The 26,095-nt window shown below is 46.7% G+C and overlaps 1 protein-coding gene across 4 annotated transcripts; it reads right to left on the bottom strand.

The window, feature by feature from the left end:
- Positions 1-1,574: 1,574 nt before the first annotated feature.
- LOC126544795 (dermonecrotic toxin LarSicTox-alphaIII1-like) lies at positions 1,575-25,215 on the bottom strand. Of its 4 annotated transcripts, none has more exons than XM_050192266.2 (8): positions 25,128-25,215; positions 17,246-17,317; positions 15,884-15,919; positions 11,390-11,672; positions 10,765-10,896; positions 8,875-8,997; positions 7,276-7,507; positions 1,575-2,598 (listed from the first exon to the last, which is right to left on the bottom strand). In XM_050192266.2, the coding sequence occupies exons 2-8, from the start codon at positions 17,303-17,305 to the stop codon at positions 2,391-2,393; spliced, it is 1,074 nt and encodes a 357-aa protein (XP_050048223.1). In that variant the 5' UTR covers positions 17,306-17,317; positions 25,128-25,215; the 3' UTR covers positions 1,575-2,390. The 4 variants fall into 4 exon arrangements, with proteins under 4 accessions (XP_050048223.1, XP_050048222.1, XP_050048224.1 ...); XM_050192265.2 differs by lacking the exon at positions 25,128-25,215 and adding an exon at positions 24,956-25,121; XM_050192267.3 differs by lacking the exon at positions 25,128-25,215 and adding an exon at positions 19,045-19,164.
- Between the last annotated feature and the right edge of the window lie 880 nt (positions 25,216-26,095).

Here is a 26,095-nt window from a genome sequence, read left to right as displayed (position 1 = left end):
GCCGTGGGGTCGTTGCCCCCTGCTCTTTGTTGGAACCGAAGCGGCTGCCCGAATGGGGCGCCACCGCAGCCGCTCGACAAGCCAGCTTTTACTTTTGAATAAAGCCAGTCGGCTCTCCGTTCTCAAACTGTGAAAGCGTGTATCCCTACCTCCCAACAAGGCCATATAATCTAAGTCGGCGGGAAAACGTTTACAGACATACATAAATAGATAAATAGGCAGATACATAGCGCCGAAATGCGTGAGGCATCCAAAGAAAGCTACTCGTCCTAAATAAAGAGATAACCAGCAGCATCTGCCTTAGTAGTGCCAACCATTGCTATTGAACCAACTCATTAGGCAACAATAACAATTGAATTGTTTCTCTCGGTATCTTAATGATTCCCCATGTTTTCAATGCGGTTTCTGTAACCGCTTCAAATGAATCTCATGAAAAGTCTACATCCTTTCTATAGCTTCAAACTGGAGCCGTGGTTTCGACGAGGGAACTTGAAGACTTCAAGTGATCAGTTGATGACTTTAGGTCACCTATCGCTATTGATCACTACAATTCTCCTCAACCGTTGGCCTCTTCGGCTCTGTCTCTGTTGGTCATTTAAGGTGTATATCTTTCTGTGAAGTCCTTGTCTCATATGAAATGTAAAAATTGGGAGGCCACTTAAGCACTGCCTTTAAGAATGGAACGTGATAAAACTCAATGATCCCCGAGTGCTTTTCACGGTTCCCGGCAACTGCAGCTTATATAACCGTAATGTTTACCGGGAAACGCTGGCGCCGAACTCTATGCACGAAGACGAGCTTTCTGGTAGAAACTGCAGGCGAAGCGGCAGAGGCGAGCGCTATCTGGAGGTGTTGCAAGGAAACGGGTGCTCTACTCCATTGTCCCCGAGATCGGCGCGCGGGCGCGCGCGCATATCTTGGACGCCATGTCCGCTCTATGTATGGTAGAAATGCTGGAAAAGGGGTTTGTGTCTGAGTTTCCGCGTAACAGAATTATGTTCTCTCGTATACTCAAATTACAATCGGACGCTATCCTGTCTGCAGACTGTGTTTAGATTGTACTTTACGATTTTTTTTACGCGTGTCACTTTGAGGAATTCAATTAATTCAGTAACGCCTCTGCGCCACTCGGATGGCCTGCGTAGTTGTGGTTCGAAATGATTTTTCGACGCGCGATGTCCGACGCCGACATCGGATTTCTTGCGCCACGGGTCCTTAACGCTCTCGCGTTAAAGACTGCTTATGCTGTCGTTTCAGTACAGAAGACCTATAAAGAGCTCCGGTATAGCGTACGCAAAGCACTTGTGTACGCCATAAAATGCCTGTCGGAAAATACCTATGCGCAGAATAATATAAGAGAGGTTTTGTGAGTTACGCACGCATAACTTTTGGATATAGTTCTGAGGGCTTTGCATGGTCTTGCCTAGCTGACGGGGCAAAATGGCAGCACCCAGACTGCCAGCTTCGATCCGAGTTCGGCATTGTTGCTTGCTGTATTAGCGATGTTCTGTCGTCATTACGGAGATCAGCCATAGTTTCTGATGTTGGCATGGCTTAACGAAAAACGCCACCGCTGCCGCCAAAGTGCTTTAATTTTGATATACCAGATGGCGCTACAGCATTTGGCGCCGGCCATCTGTTTTCCACGCGGAACGCTCTACTAAAGTTTTAATCGACAAGATGTGTACAGTGTGGCCGTAGCCATAGATTTTCTTACAATAATTACTAGAGGAAACTCTGGCGCTAGTTTCTACGGGAGCTGCAGCAAGAACGGTTGTACCAGCATGGGAATTGTGGGAAGCACATGGATTTGCCTAAACTTCGTCTTTTTGGCTTCAAACGGCTTTATGACTTTGTAAACTCGTCATTTTCAACAACATAGTGCGTAATAAATAATTAAATAGACATCATTAAGATTGTCTGACGCCAGGATTTGAGCACATGAACTCTAGAACAGAAGCCTGATAATGAAACCAAGGACAAGCGAGTACAGCGCCCATATGAATTTATCGCGGACATGCCAGTGCCTTGAGAGGCTTGGCGCGTTTCGATTTGGCCACCTGCACAAGCTCAACCGTTGCAGTTAATAGCAATTGTGCGTGTTGGCGGCGTCTTCTGCACTTCGAAGAGTATAGATTGCGCTGAAATTCACGACGACAAGATTTATATAGCGTATAATAGACAAAGCCACAAGAACGTCTGAATCCACAAGCACGAAGATCAGACAAATCGATGCACTTCCCATCATTCCCGCGGTGGTACAGCGGCTGCAGCGCCAGAGTTCCCTCTAGTAATTATTGCAAGAAACTCCACGGCCGTAGCAGCTTTGCGTGCGCGCGCCACCACGTTCAAGAAGTGGCAATCCCCGCGCTTCACGAATCAGACAACGATTATTCGCCGGCTCCGGTTTCCTCTCCGCCGATGATATTTGTATCCATGTCCTCCTCGTCCTCGATAACCTCGCTCGGGCTCCGTCGGACTCGTTCCCAGGGGCTGTCGTTCACGCTGGCCACCCTGAGGCGATCTTGAAAGAAAATGCTCGTCACGACGCCGAGCACGTTGTGAGGCTGGTTGGTGATGATGCCGTCGACACCAAGCCTGCGAAAAAATAAATAAATAATAATTACGCAGCTGCCACACTGAGACAGAATCATAAGTCACGCGAATCATTTGGAAATACCCGGCTATCGAGAATCGTCTTGATTTCTGTAAAGCGTTACTGTACTCACGGACGTTTGCTGGCTGCACAACGAAAGCTACGGGGGCGGAACTTCTGCACGTGTATTCGTGCACAAAGTAGTTCAGGCGAGTTTGGCATCAGTCTCGTTTGCGATTCACCTACCACACTGAGACAGAATCATAAGTCACGCGAATCATTTAGAAATAGCGAGCTATCCAGCAATGTCTTGAATTCTGTAAAGCTGAATTCTGGAAATTCTGTTACTATACTCACGGGCAACGTTTCCTTGCTATGAAACGAAAGCTACGCGGGCGGGCGGAACTTCTGCACGTGCATTCGTATATAAAGTAGTTCAGGCAAGTCTGGCATCGGTCTCGCTTGTGATTTTCTTTTGTCTGACCTTCCACAGGTCCTTTAGTTTAGTGAAGGCAGGCGCGGTTAACTCGTCCTGAATTTCTGAAGTTAATCGAAGTTTGGGGGCATCCCATAGGTACCGCGAGTTCTGAACTGCGAGCAACGAATCCTGCGCTGTGGCCACGGACCGGCCATACGATCAACTAGAGCAGCTGAAGACCTGGGAGGACTGTGAGACACTGCTGCGCTCCGGACACTCGCTTGTGTGCAGATTATGGCTATGGATCGGCTGCCAGCGTTATAGACCGAAGGAGCATAAGCGCTTCAGTCAAGTGGGGCCGTGCCGGGGCCCGAGAAGCCTGCGTGCTCCAAACTCCTCAGTCTCAATAATAAAGTTTTGATGACGACGATATCGGCGTTGATGACGATGGCACAGCATGAGGGGACGTGCATATATCGATTGAAACTTACGTAAATAGGAATTTGCGCTGTTCTTGCTAAAGTATTGCAGAAAGATTCAGTTAGTGACTCTACGTCGTCAGATGTAACACTTGGCACAGTGATTTGTTTGGTTTTTAGGAAAGAAAACGAAAAGCTGCCTTCGCTTACGGGGTGCAAGCTTCTGCCGTGACGGAGCTGGCTGGATGGATGGATGGATGCTATGAGCGTTCCTTTCAAACGGGGTGGTGGGTTGTGCCACTAAGCTGTTATTATTTTGCCTAATGTTCTGCCTATCTTTATAAAAACAAACGCTAACAATTCTCAACATCAAACTTTCTGAACTACAATTGGGAACCTTGCTTTTCATGCCTTCGCTGTCTGTGATCTCCCTACTTTTGTGCCACCAAACCTTCAATCGTCTCTTACTAATGTCTACTGCCGACATATTTACTCTACCCCCGCTATTACTGAACCCAAGCGATTCAAGGAGGCCAGAGGAACCTAACCTGAAAGCTGGGCAGACATCTTCACATTATATTAAAGCATGTTCCATCATTTTCCTAACTTTACCGCAGAAAAGACATCCGTCTTCTTCCTTCGTGTACCTCGCTTTACAAGTAAGCATTCTAAGGTATCTTCATCTCGCTTTGAAAAGTAAGGAGCTTCCCTCCGAGCTGTCATCAATTGTTTCTTTGCTTATTTCGTTTTTTTCGGCTTAGGTAGTTACTCATAGCAGGTTTCATTACCATTGCCGTCACTCGCGCTAGCATAAACTTGGGTCGTCGCCTCCCGGCAGCTGCAGAATGTAGCCGCTAAGCAAGGGTTGGCGTGTATTGCCCGTTTTCCTCTAGAACACGCGGCAACCTTACCTGAACAGCTGCTTTCTGCAGCTGCCAGAAGGCGGCGGCATCAATTTATACTAGCGTCATTTGCGCTGCAGCTTGAATCCCCATATGCGAAGGCAACTTTGCACTCTTTTCTCAAGAATACGGGCAAGTTACTGTGCCGAGAGTTGCTTTGAAAGACGTAGGCTCGAAAAATGCAATCTTTCTGCGAAATTTTAGCGAGAGCAGTGCAGCAGGAAGCGCGAAGATCCTTTCTTTTTTTTTTTTTGACGATCTAGATCGAAAAATGCAAGTTCCTGTAAGTCAGCTCTTTCACTGTTTGTACACGCTGACGGTTGTGAATTACGGATGGGTTTGCCTGGTTTGTGCGTACGCGTTACAAGCACATGTTTTGTGTCCTTCCACAGCCACTGTTGCTGGTAACCAGTCTCTCAGGCGGTCTGACAATTAAGCGGGGCTGCAAGGGATGAACAGCCACCATGCAGGAAAGGCAGGCGCCATTCTATTTTTGCCTTTGAGGAATGCGTAAAACGTGCAATGGTCTCGCCAGTGCAAAAACCCGGAAGGACAAACTAGAAAAAAAATACATATGCATTAATATATCCTTAGCTGGCTGGTGAACGTCGCGCATTCTTTGAAATTACGAGCTGCGAGAAAAGACGAAAACGTTGCGTCCCTCCATTTACCATGGTGAGAAACCGTTAACGAAATTGTGGGACTACTTTCAGCAGCGGTGCCACATACGTACTTTGGCTCCGTGCCTTTCGCTTCATAGCCAAGAAAAGTTGTCCGCAATTAGACGCACCGACATTTTTGCGCGAGGCAAACAAATGTGCGTGCGACACGAGCATGCGTGTCTGATGACAGCATGCTTGGCGACGACGGTGATACGCGTGGTAATCCGGCGAAGAAAGGTTGCAACCTGAACCCACTGGACGAATCCCAAAGGCTTGAGGTTAAATCCGCCAAAGGCTAGCTGCAGCGAGAGCATGGCGCTGTTCTACTGGGCGTACCTGGTTCAAATCCTCCCCAATCGCACACGTAAACTTAAATTAAAAAAAAGATTGAATATGACCGAAACGAGGCGAGACAGGAATCCACCTACATACATAAAAGTGCCCGTCCCATGAGGGTTCGCATTAAAAAGCCGCAGTTTCGCTAATCATCGACAGCGGTTAGCATATTACTACAACATTACACGATTTAGGGCTCGCGGTTTAACGGGAAGCATCGGCTGCAGTATGGTCGAATGCCTCTACAACGATACCGCCTGTGCAACGAAGAATTCGGTACGCCTCACAGCCGGATTCTCATGTTTCGTATGCAGTGTGAACGAATCTACAAGGAAGATCTCTATACAACGAATGTACCTGTACAACGAAGGCTTCCTCAACGACAACTTGCAGAATAGCACCGCCACTACATTCCGCAGCCACCGAGTGAACGGCGTTGCCCAATATATGAAGCGCTACACACCACAAGTGGCCTTGCATGCCGCTGAAATCGATGTTATGAGGCCGGCTGCAGCCACACTTGTGCAACAAAAAATTAGCGATTTATCCCACAATGCATCTCTTGAATTCTTGTTAAACAATACCTTTCTCTTTTGAGTGTGCCTTACTGCGATCCACTGCGAGCGGTGCGGTGTGTTATTTCTATACGATGTAATGACCTGCATGGCGAAGGATGACTTGAGGACCCGAGCGCTTCGTTATAAAGGCGCTTGTTTGTAGCTCTTCACAGGCGGTGGAAAGAAGTACGAGAGCCTTCCGCCAACCTAAAAAAAATAGTGCCTGCAACACTGCGGAGCAGCGTCGCCCAAACTCTCGCCGCAATATATTTGCAGCGTCATCAACTGTACCCGGACTCCACCTCACCGATTCCATATACAGTGGAGTGAGAACTGAGAGTTTCATTTAAGTGGGATAATGTTTATTGTTATAGCAATTATATGGACACTCCAGGCGCATTTTCACCGTCTCTGTGATGTTCCATATATCCAATATGCTCTAAGTGCAATAAGCACGTGGCCGCGCTCCGCATGCTGTACGTGCGAGGGTGAGCCGAGAATGGTGGCTTGGCCTCAAGCGCGCAAGGGAGGAAGGTGGGGAGGAAACACGCTGTCTTCAACCGCGCCCATGGCACCGCGGGGCGGGGAGGGGACGTTCTACTCCGGCGGCGGCTGTGTATGGCGTGGCTGAACACGGCCGCGCGGCCCTTATCTTGAAAGGGATCTGCAATGACTTGAGCCTAGATTCGCGAGTGGCTCACAGCTTCATGCGCGCTGTGTTCTCGCCTCTTAGTTCGCGTTGAGGCGAGATGCAGCACGAAGGCCTATTCGCTCGCCACTGCTGCCGCTCTTCCTCACGCCAACGTTTTGACAGCGAGTGTCCGCGCTCACCGAGTGAGATGTGTTTATGTTTGCCTGTGCGAGCGTGACACCATGCTTGTTAATTTAGTTACTAAGTCAATGCTTACGAGCTTGTACAGCAGATAAAGCTACTGTCGCTACTTCGTATATGTGTCTACCGATTCGCTATCGCAATCAATGCTTCGCTGTGAGGGAGAAACTGCGACTTCTCCTTTTTTTTTGTTATAATGAATGCACTTCGTGCAGAATTAATGACCCAGAACCTTCTTGTTAAATATTTTTAGACTTACACCGATTTCACCAGTTTCTTCTAAAGGAATGACGGCTTTAATATAAATTCTACTTCTAACAATTTGCAGAACTCGATTTCCACTTAAACTGCGATGCATTTTGTTCAAATTCATCCAGTGGTTCTGTAGCGCGAATATTTCTGTGTTCCTGATACACCTTAGCAGCAAAACGGGAATATAGGCTGCGAGGTAATGATTCGTTCAATAGTTCACCCGTTCCGTTCGACGAAAAACTACCCGAGAATCATCCGAAGCGCCAGAACCATATACGGTGCGGCAATCGCCGAGGCTGACCTGACGCTCTTCTCTATGTAGTAGGGCAGGTCGATGGTCCAGTGGTACACCTTGTCGACGTAGCCATCCTCGCTGTCACGTAACTTGACGGCCGCTTTAAGCCTGTCCACAGGCATAAGGAACCGCAAACAGTTGGAGAGGCCGTCGCCTTGCCACCTGTGGCCTTTGATGCCCAGCTTATCGTACATGCGCGCAATGCTCTTCAGGGGGTCGTTCATGCCCACGTCGAAACCTGCGTGACCAAGGCAAATATGTTACATGGGGGCTTCTCACCTACGTTTGGGCGCAGCAAATGGACAGGTGCGGTGCGTAGATAGCAGAGTGACGGTGTTGTGTGTGTGCAAAGTATTCGGGCCGATTTACGCCCTGAGAAAATCAGGAAATTCAAAACGAAATTCGGCACACCCTTCTTCTCGTAGGAGCCACGACCCCCAGCCTGCGAGATGACGTCACATACATGGCCCTTATACGTCACACGTTCGGTGCACTTAGAGCATAGCAAGCCACCAGGAGAGAGAAAAAACTCGGGGTTTCTCACGAAACACCGAGCGCTAAACCCATTCTTCAAGTAGTTCGCGAAGGAACAAAAAAATGAAAGAAAGAAGGAAAAACGACAGAAAGGGCACAAATGAGGGACAAAAAGAAAGATAGAAAAATACAATCAAAAGGAAGTGGCGGTGGCCAATGACGTAAACGTCACGTTGCAGCCTCGGCTCCGATATGGCTGAAAACCGGCGGAGAGTGTTGCTTGCAAGTGCTGATCGAGGCAAAGGGCGAGAGCTTGTCTTGAGGGGAGGATGGCACACCTCCTCTCAACATAGCCTCGGGACATTTAATTTTCTAATATCTCAGCTACTATGTACCGAACCTTTGTTAAAAATTATTGTGGCAGAATGCTGCTTGGACTGCACTTTATCTGGTTCACACCCAAACTTTCCGACCATGTCATATTAGGGGCCCCAGAAAGCGAACAGCTCATAGCGCCACGTTACCCCTTCACTTTCTGGGGGGAGGGGGAGGGGGAAGTGGTCGTTCGGACGTGAGGAAGCTCACAACATTTCCAACGTCGTCGAATAAATAAATCAAACCCGCAATCTGAGAATGCACAGAACATCAGCCCCTACAGTAAAACCACAAATAAGTGAACTATTCAGTAGCTCCTTTAGCTGCTATAGCGATGTGTAATGGTACAGAGGCGTTCTGCTCTCGCGCAGTTGTGATTCTTGTCGTGATGTATTGTCTGGAAATAGAAACACAATGCACTTTAGCGAAAAAGAAAGGAGCACGAAAGAAAACCAACAAACACTGCACATATTTGAAGGCTTTCTTTGCCTAGGCATTTTACTGGAGGCGTAGTATGAACATATCTGCTTGCATCGTCGCTGATCGAGTGGGAGCATAACTTCAATCGCGTTCTTTCGTCACAGACGGTCTTCAGCCTTAGACTGGACTTAGTGGCGCGGCATAGCTATATTAAATCCAATAAATATTGTGATTGACCATTAGACGCTGTGCACATAACGTTAAAATTGTCTTTGCAATTATGTAGGAACCCTTAAGCACGTTATGCAGCCTTCAGATGAAGCGATAAAGTCATACCGATGTTGCGTAGGACGTCAGCGTGTCCCTTTTTCTTCAAGAACGCCAGGGCTCCTCTGGTGACGTCACGGTCCTTGACGTAGCCGATTGAAAGCAGCACATTCATTCGCTCCCTCGGATGCACTGCAGAAATTCGCGCAACAATATATACAGCGTCTCGAGCGGCAAGTCGCGCGGCAATTTTGCGTGCACTTGCAGGCTCCTTTCACGCTCAGAAAAACACTATTGTGTAGCACGTATTGAGAAACAGAAAGCTGCGTCGGGAGTTTTTCATGTCGCTCTGCAATTTTCTCATTGACAATTTTGATCTAAGTATAACATTTGAGAAGTTGATTGATTAATTAGTACCAATTATCTAATTAGGCGGAATGAAAAAATAATAATTTGAGTATTCCAAGCGAAGGCAAACAGCATTACCTTCATTCTGTCCAGCTACGTGGCATTTGCATATTTTAAAGCTCCGGCTAAAGTTAGCTGAGACAACCTGTTTAAGGAAACACTCAAGAGCTGTATGCGGTTAAGGTCATACTCCCAAACAAGCTATATGTAGTCGTAAATCCAGTCGCAAGGAGAATGACATTAAATTAACAGAAATCACTAAGCCCACAAACGGTAAGTATGTGTAATGCTTCTGGAGCGACCGGTATGAATGCAGTCTCGATCCTTAGAGTTTTCTTTATTAGTACTGCTGCTTTGGATATCATGTGATATCGCCATTTTTGTTCGCGTTGTTGCCTTCAGGTTTTCTGTATAGCGTCACTATGTTTTGACTGTTATGTTCTAATTGGGTTCTGTATACGTGAGCCGATCGTCAATTCATTGTTCTACACAGGCTATGTGCACGAATATACAAAATTATGTTGTGACCAACATATTATATTATTTTCATTTACATATTTTTTTTGCCATTTCACCAGTGACAGTTCTTTCCCTGGATTATCACTTGGCGCAATACACGTTACACGTGTGCCAAGTTTCTTCATTCTTGTCGCTGATTATACAGTGAGAGTCTCGTCTATTAACACTGTGTATGCGACGTGGTCAGCCTTGCAGTGTTTTCGGGTGTACATGCTGGCACCAGCGCCATTACTCTGCAATGTCCAGTGGGACGTTGTAAGTAGCGGATGGACTTGATTTGGAATGGGAATGTGCTAGTTTTCCGAATACACGCGAAAATATTGAAAAAAAGAGTCAATGCTGGGGTTTTACGCGCGAAACCCACGATCCGATGATGAGGCACACCGTATATAGTGGGGGGACGCCTGATTGATTTTGACCACATGGGGGGGGGGGGGGGGGGGTGGAAGAAAAACATTTTGATCGCCCGTAGCGAGTTCCAACAGCGGAGCTGAAGTGCAGACAGACCAATGCGTTGAAAAATTTCACCACCTGGGTTTTGAGGAGAATTCTTCGCATCTTCGCATCTTTTGAAAATGAAAGACACGCCCTCTGCACAGCTGTCAACCAGTTAGATAGAAAACCGTTCACCTTGAACAAGATCTTGGCACCATGGCCTCGCATATCGCAGCTACAAAAGGCCACAAAAGCGCTGATGCGATATTTGAAAGCTGGCGGATTGAGTCAGCGTCTCTGATCCGAACTGAGCGACTGAACGATATCCCCAGTGGACTTTCTCTTCTTCTTTTAATCTTTCCGTCTCTTTCCCCAGTGTAGGGTAACCAACCGGGCTCAGTCCTGGTTAACCTCTCTACTTTTCCTTTATCATTTGCCCTCTCTCTTCGCATTAACGCAGATTTCAAGAATGCATGGGGTCTGCGTATGTTTTTTTTGTTGTTGTTGTTGTTGCCCGTTCGGTAATAGCTGGTGCTGAGTTTGTGCACAGCCTCAATCGTAACAGTATTAAATGCGAGATGAAGAAGACTGACTCACCGCCTTTCCAGAGGTGGTTCACAAGGTTCAAGGCAAGCGTAACACCGGCCACGGCCTTAGCTTTTTTCGGAATTTTCGTCGTCTTCAAGTCGAGAAAGAGGAGGCTCATTCGACCCCTGTATTTGGAATGGGCTGCAGCAAGAAGCGTGAGAGTTGGTAAATTTCAAGGCTCCCAGCATTTCCACTGCGGTGTTCCACAAAAGCAAATGGGTCGCACTCAACATGTACGAGGCACCGCAAACTGTGTGTAGACAAAAGGTTCAATGATGAAAGTTTGTTAACAGCTTTTCTCAACATAGCACTGTAATTTGTCGAACAAATAATGTCCACGTCGTCGGGCAATCCACCCGCACAGGCGCTGCAAGCTTGCTAAGGTTTTTTCAGAAGGGGTTAAACCAACCCACACTCCCACGCACACACACATACGTCCTAAAACCATGCTTGAATGCACATTTACACTACAGACTCTAATCAGAACGAAGCTGTTTTCAGAATTTAAGCTGGAGAACCCAGTATGCCCTCTAAAATATGAGGATGGGGCTTTAATAAAAGTTGCCATCTTTAACGTTCAGTATTATTTCGACCACGCGTTTTCACCGGGTAGTCAAATTCAGTGCGCACTCACGCATGGAAGTGCGGTTACGAACGTGGTCCAGGAATTCTCCAATTGGCTCCCGCTTGAAGCAGCCCCGGAAGCAGTCGCATGGGAGGCCGTGGTAGGTCCCAAGCACGGTACCGTTGTCGGCGAACTCGATGTCAACTTCAAGGGCATTGGAACCCTTACGCAGGAACTTGTCCACCTCTTCTTTCGAGTTTACCATATGGCCGATGATGTAGAAGGGTCGCTTGATGCGAGTCTGACCTTTCAGCGCCGGCGACATGGGACCAGTGAACATGGGAGGCGGCAGCTGCATTGGTGAAATTATAGCAAGAAAATGCCTTGGCTTACATGGTACGGTTCTTACCATTTAGAGAATATTAGATTACTGCCGCTGTAGATGGCAGATGATGATCTCCAATGGCATACCTTTTAAAGCGAGGCGGTGACAAATGGTCGCCTCGCCTGTTTGAGCTTATCAGATGTTTGCTATACAGGGTGCCCCAGCTAAATTTAGCCAGAGCTTAAAGATATGCAGATGCCACGTAGCTGGACAGAACAAAGGTCCCAACTTCCCAATCAACTTCCCAAATATTACAATTTTATGCAAAGTGTCAATGAGAAAATTGTAGACCGATATGAAAAACTCCTGATACATCTTTCTGTTGCTCAATACGTGCTACATATAAGTGTTTTTCCGAGCAAACAGATCGCTGAATACGCAACCAAGCTGTGCCGAGAGAATTGGATGCGTACGTGCGACGGGCTGCAGGGAAAGCTCTCGGCGCGCAAGACCTGGTGCCTGCTCAGACACCTGATCGACCCGTTGAGCAGCAAGACCGCAACCAACCGCAACCTCACCAAAGTTCTGAACGCTTACGATGGCAACGGCCAAAGGCTCATTGAAGACCTCAAGGCGATCTATCTCAAGACGGACAGAGGGCGGTTTCCGATACCGGACGAGTACGGGGGACCGGAAAATCCGGCATTGGATGAACCGTTCACCATCACGGAATTATTAACAGCCATAGACGAGAGTAATAAGAGGAGCGCACCCGGAACGGACGCCATTACATACAAGCTGCTCAATAACATGAGTGATGCGGCGGCACACGGGCTCCTGGGTCACATCAACAGAACCTGGGAAAGCTCGAGGCTGCCCGCAGAATGGAAAGAGGCCGAGGTAAGGTTCATACCTAAACCCGGCAAACCTCTGACGATCGAGAACATGCGCCCTATCTCGCTCACGTCCTGTGTGGGCAAGGTCATGGAACGCATGGTTCTCAGAAGACTTCAAGCACACCTGGACGAGACAAATCAGATGCCAGCGACCATGTATGGATTCCGCCAGCACCTGAGCACCCAAGACGTCCTGATCCAATTACACGAATTAGTGATTAAAAGAGCAACGAGGCACGCGCCCCGGGGTATACTGGCTTTGGACCTGAAAGGGGCCTTCGACAACGTGTCCCACGCCAGCATGCTCGAGAACCTGCGCAAGACGGGTTGTGGCCGCAAGACCTACGGCTATATTAAAGATTTCCTGACCAATAGAACAGCAACTATCCGGATAGGAAATGAACGGTCAGAGCCTGTGGAGCTCGGAGACAGGGGTACCCCACAGGGGTCTGTCCTGTCGCCTCTGCTTTTCAACCTAGCACTCCTGCCCCTGCCCGAACTACTCAATCAGATCGAGGGCGTGGACCACGCGTTCTATGCCGACGATATAACGATGTGGACGAACCGCGCGGGGTCCGACGCCTGGGCGGAGGAAGCCCTGCAGAGAGCGGCAACGACCGTCCACGAGTATGCCACGACCTGCGGCCTGAGCTGCGCTCCACAGAAATCGGAGCTGCTCATGGTACAGCCCGGAAGGCCGAAGAAAGAGCCGCCGCCAAACATAATCATCACCATCGACGCCACAGTGATCAAACCAACGCAGCAGATTCGGATACTGGGCCTTCTGTTGCGCAGCGACGGCAAGGCGCACGCAGCCGTCAACAAAATCAAGACCACATCGGAGCAAGTCCTGAGCATGATCCGGAGAGTCACCAACCGGAACAGAGGAATCAAAGAAGAAGACGCACTGCGCCTGGTGCAGGCATTCGTCGTGTCACGCGTAACGTACTCCGCCCCGTACCTCCAGCTTGCGAAGGTGAACCGCGAGACGCTGAACACGACGATAAGGAAAGCAGCGAAACTCGCGATGGGCATCCCAGTCTACTCGTCAACGCAGAAGCTGCTGGAAATGGGTGCCCACAACACGGTGGAAGAGCTGGTGGAAGCACACCTATCCCACCAGAGAGTAAGGCTGAGCCGGACAGAGCACGGTCGGGCCGTCCTACGCAAGATAGGATGGCAAATTGAACAGCAACCGACAACGGAGCCACTCCCCACAACGTGGAGAGACATTATTAAGACCAAGCCTCTCCCCCGGAACATGCAGCCGGGGAGGAACGACGACAGACGCTCTGCACGGGCCAAGGCAATGGCTCGACAGCTGGAAAAGGACCCAGAGGTTCTCTACGCGGACGCCTCGCTTCCCAAGCACGGAACCAGAGCAACGGCGGTCGTCACCACCATCGATAAACTGGTCACAGGCGCGTCGATACGGACGACGTATATAGCCGAAGCAGAAGAAGTGGCCGTGGCCCTCGCACTCGCACAACCGGGAGTGAGGACCGTGGTCACAGACTCCCAGACCGCCTACGCAAGCTACCGCAAGGGGAACATCTCTCCCGCGGCACTAGCGATCCTCACCAAATGCAAATCACCGGGACGGGCCGTTGAGCTCGTGTGGGTCCCGGCTCACTCGCAAGTGGAAGGCAACGCACTCGCCGACCACTATGCCCGAGAACTGTCAATCCGGGCCGAGGACGAGCCAGAGCTACCGCACCCCGTGACAAGCTACAAAGAAATCACGCAAATGTACAGAAGCGGCAGATGTAGGCTTCCCCGTCCGCATCCGCAACTCAGCCGACAGCAGCAAACGATCCTGCGGCGCACGCAAGCGGGGTCGCTAGCGCATCCCGTGCTCTTGCACAAGATGTTCCCAACAGAGCATGACACTTTATGCCCTTTTTGCAGACGGTCAAAAGGCACTCTAGCACACATCATTGCAGAGTGCACTAAGCTCAAGAACCCCCCACCATCCCTACCCCCCACCCTCCCCAGCCCCAACCCCCCCGAGCGATGGGAGACCTTGTTGTCCAGCCCCGACCTACCGACCCAGCTCGCGCTGGCGGCTAGGGGCCAGGAACTGCTGGACGCATATGGGACCTGCGAATAAGGTTCCACCCCATCTGGTGCCAGCGCGCACCAACCGCCACTAAGCGCTCAGTTCAAAAGTTGATTCTCTCTCTCTCCGAGCGTGAGAGAAGCATCAAAATGCAAGCAAAATTGCCGCGCGACTGGTCGCTCGAGGCACATTGCGTGTATTCGCAGGCTTTTTTCACGCTCGGAAAAACACTTTTATTTAGCGCGTATTGAGGAATAGAAAGCTGTATGGCGAGTTTTTCGTGTCGCCCTACAATTTTCTCATTGACAACTTTCATCTAATTATAATGTTTTAGAATTTGATTCATTATTTGAGACCAATGATATAATTAGGCGAAATGAAAAAAGATAGTTCTGGTATCTCCAAGCAACGGCAAACAACATTACATTTGTTCTGTCCAGCTACGTGCTAGTTGCATGTTTTTAAACACTGGCTAAAGTTAGCTGGGACACCCTGTATATATATTACAGTCTAGCCTTTTGCCTATCTATGCTTGGTATTTTTTTCTTTTCGTTACAACCTTTATCTCTACTCTTCATTTTTTCCAACCAAGATTCGAAATTTACGCTTGCTTATTTCTACCACGGACCAATTAAAGCTGCCATCACCTTTGAACCCCACCTGTTCTAGAAGGTGCACTTTTCCTACGGTTGCGCCTAGGTGAATATCTTGACAATCCATCACAGCGTACTGAGTCAAGTCTGGACTTTTTTCGCAGCAGACGCATGCCTCAACCCTGTGGCGAATAGTTGACACAGTATGCTTTCATCTTCAAGCAGCAACCTTGGGCCTTTCATGTATGCCTTTCGGCAAGGCATTTTCATCTATGTTAATGTAAGAAGTTTTTCTTGCTGAATTCTACCTTGCCGTATTCGTAAATCTCCTTGGGCCTCTTTCTTTTGATCATTTTCAGCCAGAGGCGTAGCAACGCTGGTGTCAACATCCTGCGGTGCTTTGTGCAATTGCAACGAGTCTGAAACGCTCTTGTGCTAGGCGAATGTTCTTGTCGAAGTAAAATACTACAAGTATTGGCGTGTCAACGATTACGTCACTACCGAAACTTTGCGTCACCACGTAAGTACTACATGGTAAGTCACTGCAGTCTCAGTTTTGTGTGTTCTGTGTTTTAACTATGCGTCACACTATGTGGCTACCCGCACTTTTACCGTACACCTTTACGTCAACACAGCATTCCGCAAACGGTAAGCTTGAGGATACTACGGTCCGCTCCTAAGAGGCCTTACCTCGCGGTCGAATCCAACTTCATTATTCAAGTTCATCTGAAATGCCAGAAATACTGCCGTTAAGCAACGGCTGAATCAATTTCGATGAAATTTTCTGCACTTCACAAGAAAGATCAATTATACCGACTGAAAGAGAGATGACTGGTTTAAGGCATGTCAGTTTCCTGCAGAAATAGGCAGAGTTCTGCAAGCTTCAAGAAAATTACAGTACAAAGGTTATGAATCACAGACCTTGCCCTAAACAAGATATGTCATTTTTGTAAAGCGTATCTGATAGAGCACTTCAAATGGACAATTACTTTTTGTATGAGTTCAAAGCTTACATGAAACTGCTAGAAGATTTACGATGATGTTGCAAGAGTTTTTCTCACAAACTAGCTGTATATTTTGTAGCGATATTTAATACACCAATTTCGTTTGCTTCAGGTGTTTGAAGTGGCCCAATTGATGGTATATTGACACTGCTTCCTGTCCTTGACTTACAGAATGGTAAAGTTGCTTCTGCTTTCCTATATTTCACGACTTTCATAACCTTTGATAACAGAATTGATTGCTCAAATGAGAAACTACTCATATGTTCACAGATTCTTGTTATTAGAATAGATTATTGTTACATTAGCTGGCAATAAGCTCAAAAGACCTGAAACTCCACTATCCCCCCCCCCCCAAAAAAAAAAAAGTTGGTGGGGCGGATTATAGGCAAACATGTATGCATCAAAAATGTTGCGCTTGCTTTCAAGTCACATTTGAGCTATAATAAGTAGACCAATTGAATTTTCCCTTTAAGAGTGACCAATAGTGTGGAGGAGAGCTATTAGCTAAAGGTAAAAAAATCCCTCGGTGTAGTACGCCGGCTAAATCGGTACACGGTAGTGTACCGAATGAGCCGAGGTACTGCTAACGCTTCGTCTGTCACAAGCGCTTCGTCTGTCACTAGTGCTTCGCGTCTGTCACAACAAAACTGTGATAGCACGTTTCAAGCTTATTCGGACAAAACGTGAGTGGCTGTGGCTTGTGGCGTCGCAGCGACGGGTGCAGGCAGGCAGGCAAAGCGAGCGACGAAAGCAGGTGAAAGAAACAGTTTATTTGGCGAACCTCTGCCACAGAAACAATCTGCCATGCGGTACTGCGATAGTGGTGATACGGGCACCGTAGTCGGCGATCGACTGCCCTATTGATCCAACCAGAAAGCGATAACAGTGATAGCTCTGTGAAAGTGATTGCCGGAACAAGAACGGAACTCACACGGGGCCACAAGAAGAGTATTTCCTGGCTCTTGCATTGGGATAAAGTGGGCCGCATTTGATGGTATTTGCGTTTTGTGAGCGTTTGTGCAAGTAGTTTGATATCGCATTCACTTACCTCTGCTGAAAAGAAGTTCGCGAAAAGAAGACAAGCTATGAGGAAGTCATCGAGGGTCATTGTGCTTCAGGCCTGCGAAAAAGAAAATAACTTGTACAGCCGCCTTTTCATACCTCAGCGTTTACAATGAGACTGGCAGCACTGAGAGCACCTTTCTTAGAGCCGCTCATTTATCTTTGCATGCTTACCATAATGTATGCTTGTTGTGTGTTTATTTTGCAGGGCTGAGGCGGTTGCGCTTGATGCGTCAGAGATGACAATGAAGAAATAGCACAGGGTAGAAGACAAAAGGCATTGTCCAGACTATGAGATTAATGACGGTACTTTTTCTCACTCTCTCTTGGTGCCTGGGCGCTAGGTTTTAGCCACTGATATCCGTTTCACGCTCTGTAGGAGTTCATTTACGCCACAATACCTTTTACTGTGATATCTCCTGCTTTCCTTACTATGCCTGTGATGGTCATTATAAGTTACTTCTAGTATCAATTGTTTAAAATATCATTTACCCCGCACCTCCACCAAATGTTGCGAAGAGGAAGCCAAATGCACAAATGTATGCGCAACTATTTACATGGGGAAAAGATAGTGGTAATCGCGCAGGCTGGTACCAAGGTCACAGCTCCAGGAGACAGCCTACCACTTCCTCCTCCTCTCCCTCTTGCGCGCACGGTCCTGTCCAAATGCGTAGTAACAATATATTCATTTTCTTCCTTTTAGATGTAAGCAGCCATTTTACGGTCTGACTTCTCAATTACAGACACTATTCTTACGCTTCCAGCTTCAGCTTTTCTAGTTCTTCGTTAGTTCCAGCCGCAATCTGTGCAGACAGCCGCTGACTCAATGAACATCACTGTCATAAAATGGCCGGCGATACTTCTCTAAAGATGGTAGGTCTAAATAAGTTACCTCAGAAACACAGCTTTTTTTGCGGAGCCGCAAACGCGATCACGTGGGTGGCATTCTCCCTTGACAAAAGTCACTACAGGGTTTATTTTTCAACCATTGCCGAGGTGAGCCAGCGAAGGACCTTGCTAGCGATTGGTGCCGAAATGGCTGACCTCCTCAAAATAGTGATCGAAGGAGCTCCAATGAGTCAAGAAGCTCTTCTGCGGAAGAGATTTAACAAAGTGAACCTGCAACCACAGTCGCTTCTGAACTTCAGCCTGTATTCACACACACACACAAAAAAGCTCTTATGCGAAATTTTGTAGTATGAGCAAACACACGCCAATGTTTATGCTGGGCACATTGCTAGGGAAGGCGACAGACCAATGGAACACAGTACCAACGTACTGAAAGCTTTGCGTATTTGGCCCTTGGTTTTGAAGCATTCGCGCTGAGGCATCCCTATGCAGGAAATTTTGTTTGAGTTGAGCAGCATATTCAGTTTCAATTTCAGTTACAGTTTATTATTCTTTAAATGCAATGAATGAGTAAAAGACAATATACAGCATATTGTATGTATTATACAGCAACAACTGCTGATATTATACAAATTGTATCATATTAGTCGAAAAGGCGGCTCATGGTAACGCAATGTCAAAGTATGCACGAAGTGAAGGCATATGTTATATATAACATGAATCACCACGCCATTCGGCCCATTAATTGGTCAAAAAGGTTTGGCATTTGCGAGCAAAAAAAGGAAGGAGTTCGAGGTGCTTTTCCAAAAAATGAAGGTCGCGAGAGAATGGCCTTCAAATTTAGGCGCTAACACAGCACGCTCAATTATAGCGTGGAGGATCATTTACAGAAAAGCGTTATTACTCTATGGGTTTTGAAAGAACAATTCGGCTCACAGATTGAGGAACCTGACGTCAGCAAGGAATGTTGTTTATCAGCTCCCCACGCAGCGCCAGGACAGGAAAAAGACACAGAAGCGTTCTTCTATTATTGAGCACCAGGGCTTTCTGTGGGACAAGTTGACAGTCGGTGCTCGCCAACGCACCTGTAGATATGCTAAGGACATCACTCAAATTTCTTGCCTGCCACACTTTCGGTAACATTCGTGGGCATGTCGACTGACACACAATGGAAGCTATAAGTTATAAAATGCCGACGGAGCAGAGCCGGTTATGCAGAAGCATTTTCGCCCTTAAAGTGGGAGTAGATTTCGAGCTTTGATAGCTTCACCACTGATGCAAAGCATTATTGAAAGCGTGAAGTCGTACTTTGCACATCAAGGCCAACAAACCAATTGAAAAGATTGTACATACGAAAGAACATTTTACCTCCGTTAACATTTATTTTAGAAAATTAGGGAATAAAGCAATGGATCATCAGGCTGCCTTGAGACGTATGAATGTAGTACTGACCACGTAAAGGTTTTCAATAAGACAAGTGCCTGAAAAGAATACGGGAAAAGACAGACAGACAGTATTGTCTGCCCCCTCCCTCCCACCACACGCACTCGCACTATTCAAAACCTTTACTATGGCATAGCAAGATGCCCAAATCGCTGCGAAGGTGATGATTGACAAAGTGCAATGAAGTTTAAACATAAAATTAAGGCGTCAAGTAACCTGAGAAAAGTAGTGCGTACTTTGCCTACATATCTACAACAAATGTCGATCCTAATTGTCTTTAGCACACGGGAGGGAATTTTTTTATTAAATTGAGTACCCTAGAAAAAATCTGCATCGACATCGCAGTTTTTTATGAACTTAGTGCATGTCGGTCAGTTGTGACACCCTGCGTGCGCTCTTTGTCTTTACATTGGGTATTTATCCATAATAAAAAAAATTTGGCCGATTCCACGCTTATGAAGAAATTGGTCGAAAGCGAAGCTTTCCTGTATTTTTTTCTGGAAATTGAAAATTATATGTCATAAAAGTTTAATGCTAATGTTGGAAAGAGTTGTCCAAAAACACGCAAATGGAATGTAACTTTACACAAGTGTTATTCTAACTTGCAAAAAAATTAATTTTCATGAAAGCGTAACGCGCGGGCGGTCACACAATGGAAACGTAATGGCCCAAATATTTCTATGCACTCGCGACATCCACGAAATTCACATTAAATGCGCACATTTATGGCGGCGAATTGCGAGAACACCCGTGTATTTAGATTTAGGTGCGCGTTAAAGAACCACAGGTGGTCCGAATTTCCGGCGTCCCTCACTACGGCGTGCCTCATAATCAGGTCGTGCTTTTGGCACGTAAAACCCTATAATTTTTTTAAATGCACACGTTCTCTATACGTCACGCTACATGCAGGCTGTTATCCGATATTTGTTGTTTCGTCGTTCCTCTGCATTAGCACATAGCCACCGTCGAGGATGGGCAAATAATTGGAGGGTTTGCTCAGTACGCTTCCCATTCCACACTCGACCATTTATTTTGGCGACTTCTTTTCACTTCTGTGTTGCTAACGTGTTGTTGCACATAAATTATGTGGCTCCTACCAATTTACGGGAGATTGGCCAAGAAATCCTAAATTTTCTGTTGCCAACTTGTTCTGTTAAGTGCCCCAAATTGTCTCTTCAGACGCATACTTAGTGGCACTTACTGAGTGTCCCAAGTGGTCTACTCGAAAAGACGACAGCGGCAGGCTTTCGCTAAGTTGGGTGATGAGGCAAAGATAACTTCGCTTTACTACTTGAAAAGCCATTGTGAGTCTGCATTTCCTGATTGTGAACACATCTCCCTAATTGAAAATTAGCTCTGTAAGACCGTGTTACTCCCAGCAGACTTACGCTGAACATCTTGATAAAAGCTAGGACCCTTGTCGAACATTGAATCCCTTAGTTCGACTACTACTGATCCCTTCTGAACTTTTTATGTTGTTTTGAACTTCTATTTTGACTGAACATCTTGCGCAACATGTGGTCAAACCGCGGTTAAAATTACACGCTTATAGCCTCATTATGCTGAGCATAACGTCGCTGTTTCGTTACCAAGCATTTCGAAAGGACCGGAATGCAGGAAGGCTCGTCTGCCATGCTTTGGGTGCACGTTAAAAAAACAAAAACAAAAAAAACAGGTGTACAAATTAATTCGAATCCACCACCGCACTGCGGCTGCCCGAAGCACGTGCACTTCCTCGGGACGTTAAACACTAGAATTTCATTTCAATTTAACTTTAAGCTGTGATAACACTACTTATGAAAACTTGCCTCATGTTCCAACGCTTGCCTTTCCTTGATTAACTTTGAATTAATTTTGCACTGAAGCAAGGGCGTGCCGCCCAAATCTTCTCACCTCATCATCATCATCATCATCATCATCATCATCATCATCATCATCATGTTTTATGTCCAATGCAGGACGAAGGCCTCTCCCTGAAATCTCGAATTATTCCTGTCCCGCGCCAACTGATTCCAACTAGCACCCGCGAATTTCCTCATTTCATCGCTCCACCTAGTCTTCTGCCATCCGAGACTGCGTTTCCCTTCTCTTGGAACCCATTCTGTAACCCTAACGGTCCAACGGTTATCCAACCAGCGCATTACATGACCTGCCCCGCTCCATTTTTTTCTCTTGATGTCAATTAGAATATCGTCTATACCCGTTTGCTCTCTGATCCAAACCGCTCTTTTTCTTTCTCTTAACGTTATGCCTAGCAATCTTCGTTTCATCGCTCATTGCGCGGTCCTTAACTTGTTCTCAAGCTTCTGTGTAAGTCTAGATGTCTCTGCCCCATATGTCAGCACTGGTAAAATGCACTGACTGGACACCTTCCCTTTCAGTGATAATGGTACGCTTCCACTGAGGAGCTGACAATGTCTGCCGTATGCGATCCAACCCATTTTTATTGTTCTATGCATTTCCTTCTCATGACCAGCTTTCCCTGTGATTAGTTGACCTAGGTAAACGTACTCCTTCACAGACTCTAGAGGCTGACTGGCTATTATTCATCATTTTCTTTGTCTTCTGCATATTCATCTTCAACCCCTCTTACACTCTCTCTGTTTAGGTCCTCAATCATTTGATGTAACCCGTCTGCATTGTTGCTGAATAGAACAATTTCATCGGCAAATCGAAGGTTGCTGAGATATTCGCCGTCGATCCTTACTCCTAAGCCTTCCCAGTTTAATAGCTTGAATACTTCTTCCAAGCACCCAGAGAACAACATTGGAGAGATTATGTCTTTCTGTCTGACCTCTTTCTTTATAGGTATCCTCCTACTTTTCTTGTGTAGAATTAAGGTAGCTGTAGAACCTCTGTAAATATTTTACAAGGTATTTACGTAAGCGTTTTGTACTCCTTGATTATGTAATGCCGCTATGACTATTGTTATCCCTACTGAATCAAATGCCTTTTCGTAATCTATGAAAGCCATATAGAGAGGCTTATTATACTCTGCGGATTTCTCGATGACCTGATTAATGACATGGATGTAGTCCATTGTAGAGTATCCCTTCCTGAAGCCAGCTTGTTCCCTTCGTTGACTAAATTTCAGTGTTGACCTCATTCTATTGGAGATTATTTTGGTAAATATTTTACATAATACTGGGAGTAATCTAATGGGTCTATGATTTTTCAATTCTTCAACGTCTCCCTTTTTGTGGATTAGTATAATGTTTGCATTCTTACAGTTTTCTGGAACCCTTGCTGTCGATAGACACTTTGTATAAAGAGTCGCCAGTTTTCCAGGCATTATGTCTCCTCCATATTTTATTAGGTCGACTGCTTTTCCATCTTCTCCTCCCGCTCTTCCTCGTTTCATGTCTTGCAAGGCCCTTCTTGCCTCATCGCTAGGTATAGGAGAAGTTTCTGTGTTCTATTTCGAATATCACTTATTTTCACCTTGTTGATCAGTTTTGACAGTTCCACGAATTCTATCTTATCTCTTGAGTTGGCCACTCTCATTCTTTGTCGTTTCTTTATTAGGTCCTTTGTTACTTGGAAGAGCTTGCCTACTGTTTGCCTTGGAGCTTGCCTGCCACTTCAACGGCAGCCCCTGAAACAAATCTAGTTATGGTTTCATTCATTAGCTCCATGTCGTCATCATCTCTCTGTTCTAAGGCTGCCTATTTATTTTCAAGAAACCAGCCTGAATTTGTCTGCTTTTACCTTTACTGCTTCTAGGTTGACCTGTTTCTTCTTGACCAGTCTTACTCTTTCTCTGTTCAAATTGAAGTGAATCCTAGACCTCACTAACCTATGATCACTGCACTTTACCCTACCTATAACTTCTACATCCTGCACTACGCTGGATCAGCAGGAAGTGTGAAATCAATTTCATTTCTTGTTTCAACATTAGGGCTCTTCTAGGTCCACTTTCTGTTCGCTTCCTGAAAAAGGTGTTCATTATTCGAAGCTTATTCCTTTCTGCGAATTCTACCAGCATCTCTCCTCTAGTGTTCCTAGAGTCAACACTGTAGTTGCCAATTGCTTGTTCACCAGACTGCCTTTTCCCCACTTTTGCATTGAAGTCGGCCATTACTACAGTATACTGAGTTTGCACTTCCCTCATCACTAATTCAACATCTTCATAAAACTGATCTACTTCATCATCATCGTGACTACATGCTGGAGCGTAGGTTTGTACTACCTTTAATCTATACCTCTTATTAAGTTTGATTACGACTGCAGCTACCCGCTCATTAATGCTGTAGAATTCGTCGATGTTGCCCGCTATGTCCTTATGGATTCTGAATCCTACCCCGTATTGCTTCTTGCCTGGGAGACCTCTATAGCGGAGGACATGCCCGCTATTTAGCAATGTATAAATCTCACCAGTTCTAATCTCACTAAGGCCGATGATATCCCAAACAATGTCTGATAGTTCCTCAAAGAGACCTGCTGAGCTAGCCTCACTTGAGAGGGTTCGGGTGTTGAACGTTGCAAGGGTCAGTTTCCATTGGCGGCCTGTCCGGATCCAGAGATTCTTAGCACCCTCTGCTGCGTTACACAGGTAAAACCGCCGCTTTGGTCAGGTGCTCCGCAGCTGCTGGGAACCGAGGGCCGTGGGTGAATTGTAGGGACCATTTGGGAGGTGGTGGCCGAATACTGCACCAGGGAGGCCAAGTCCTGTTCTGGTGAGGGAGTGTCTTTGTAGAAGCTTAGTGAGCGTTCTTAATTTGGTTGTACCTGGATTAGTATAGCCCTACTCGCTCTCGGCATCTTTTGCCGGTGTCAGGAGCCACTCCAAGCCTACAGATGTTGTTCACTGGAGGAGGCGAACTTCAAGCTCCCCATCGTCAAAAAAGACAAAAAGAACACAGCGCTTATACTGGGATGTGAACTTCCGACTATGGCAACCAAGCACTCGACGTAGCTCAGGCAGATAATCCCGTAGGCGGCGAGGTTACCTTATCGCAGACAAGTACAGCCCAGAGGGCCCTACGTGCCCAAAAATTTCCTTGATTTGTCCGCGATATATGCCATGTAGAATGATTTCTAAAGGGTTCCGACGTCGTACTTCCGATATCTCACGCACGCAGTCGGCCGTGAACCCGACTAGGTATAAGGCGTCTCGGCCGCCTTTGACAGCGCTTAGAACGTGGAGGGGCAAGATAATGGCGGAAAACTGGTCGCTTCTCTCAGCAGAAAGGCGACTAGACACGGGGCACCTCCATCTTGCGCTCCTTTGAAGGCCAAGCCGAGGAGAATGGATAAGCTGCTCAGTCGCATGCACACACGCATACATATGCGAAAACTTTCGCTCACGGGCGAATCAGAAGACTGCGACACCGGATTTTTCTACGGCGCGGAGCTCATAAGGCGCTGCACTCATTTAAGAATGATAATAACAATATGTGCTTACTTAATGAGCACCTGGAGCTGCCATATCCATGCAATGCACGCGCCGTTGTCAGCTGGAGACCCTCATCGTTATCAGTTATTTTGTTGTCAGCAAAGCGAAAAGAAGAACAAGTTTGGGTGCAGTGTTAAACGTTGAGCTAAGTGGCGAAGGATACTACGCATGTGTTTCTTACCTGCAACAAGATTCAGTCTTTGTCCTGAAACGGACTCCCGCGCAAGTGCAGCTGTGCAGTCAAAGAATTGAGTGCATGCATCTGTGGAAAGTTTATTCTTTACTTGTTTTTAGCTTGGTCCTGGGTTTCTTGCCGACTGCGCTTTTAACAGAAGTAGACAAAAAAAAAAACGCCAGAGTAAAGGGAACCTTTGCACCCAAATATGGGTCGCTCCTAACTTTCGCACAAGTGGGTTTTCCTCGGTAGAAAACTTCATGTCAGCGCCATTGTTTCTATGACAGGTTTTTGTTTCTTTTTCTTCTCAAAAAGACACGCGCAGACAAGCGAGCTCCACAGTTGTTGAGGCATGGCTGCCCTTCTTGTGACGTGACAGAGAAAGACCCGGTGTTTGTTTCGAGACTTGGTGACACGTCGCGAGTATTCAGAACACTAGTGTTTGACCACTGGTCTAGCAGCCAGTCCCTAAACAGAGGGACGCTGCAAAAGCCCGGCGCGGTTTAACGGTGGATTCTGTTCCGTCGATAAACACATAGAATTAATTTCGGCCTTTGCATACCGGTGAAGTGCTGGTGAATCATCATGACATTGTTGTGTTTCAATGTGGGTTCTACAGGGTACCCTACAGGGCTTTGTTTGTAACCCGGAAAAAAGGACTACGCGAGACGTATCGCAAAGGAAACAACTCGATCGGTGGTTTTTGAAGGTGCTCTACAAATCTGCTTATCATACTTGGGGTGCTCAGCCAATAATTAAAAAGTTGGGTAGTTAAACTTAATGAATTAGTGAGTTACGAGGAAAACAAAAACTTGTCTGAGCTACTATAGGCTATTACAAATAGTATGCGTCCGGTTTAATTCGCTTCCCACGCGCCTTCTTTTTCAAATTCTTGATTCACGTTATGTGGGACACCATGAATACTTATGAAGAACGAGAACTTGTGAAAGGTCTTGGCGAGGTAGTAGTGGATT

This window comes from Dermacentor andersoni, chromosome 10 (assembly GCF_023375885.2).
Source record: "Dermacentor andersoni chromosome 10, qqDerAnde1_hic_scaffold, whole genome shotgun sequence".
In the NCBI taxonomy this organism is placed as follows: Eukaryota; Metazoa; Arthropoda; class Arachnida; order Ixodida; family Ixodidae; genus Dermacentor; species Dermacentor andersoni.
Note: the sequence above shows the minus strand (reverse complement) of the source record. Positions and strands in the feature narration are given on the sequence as shown.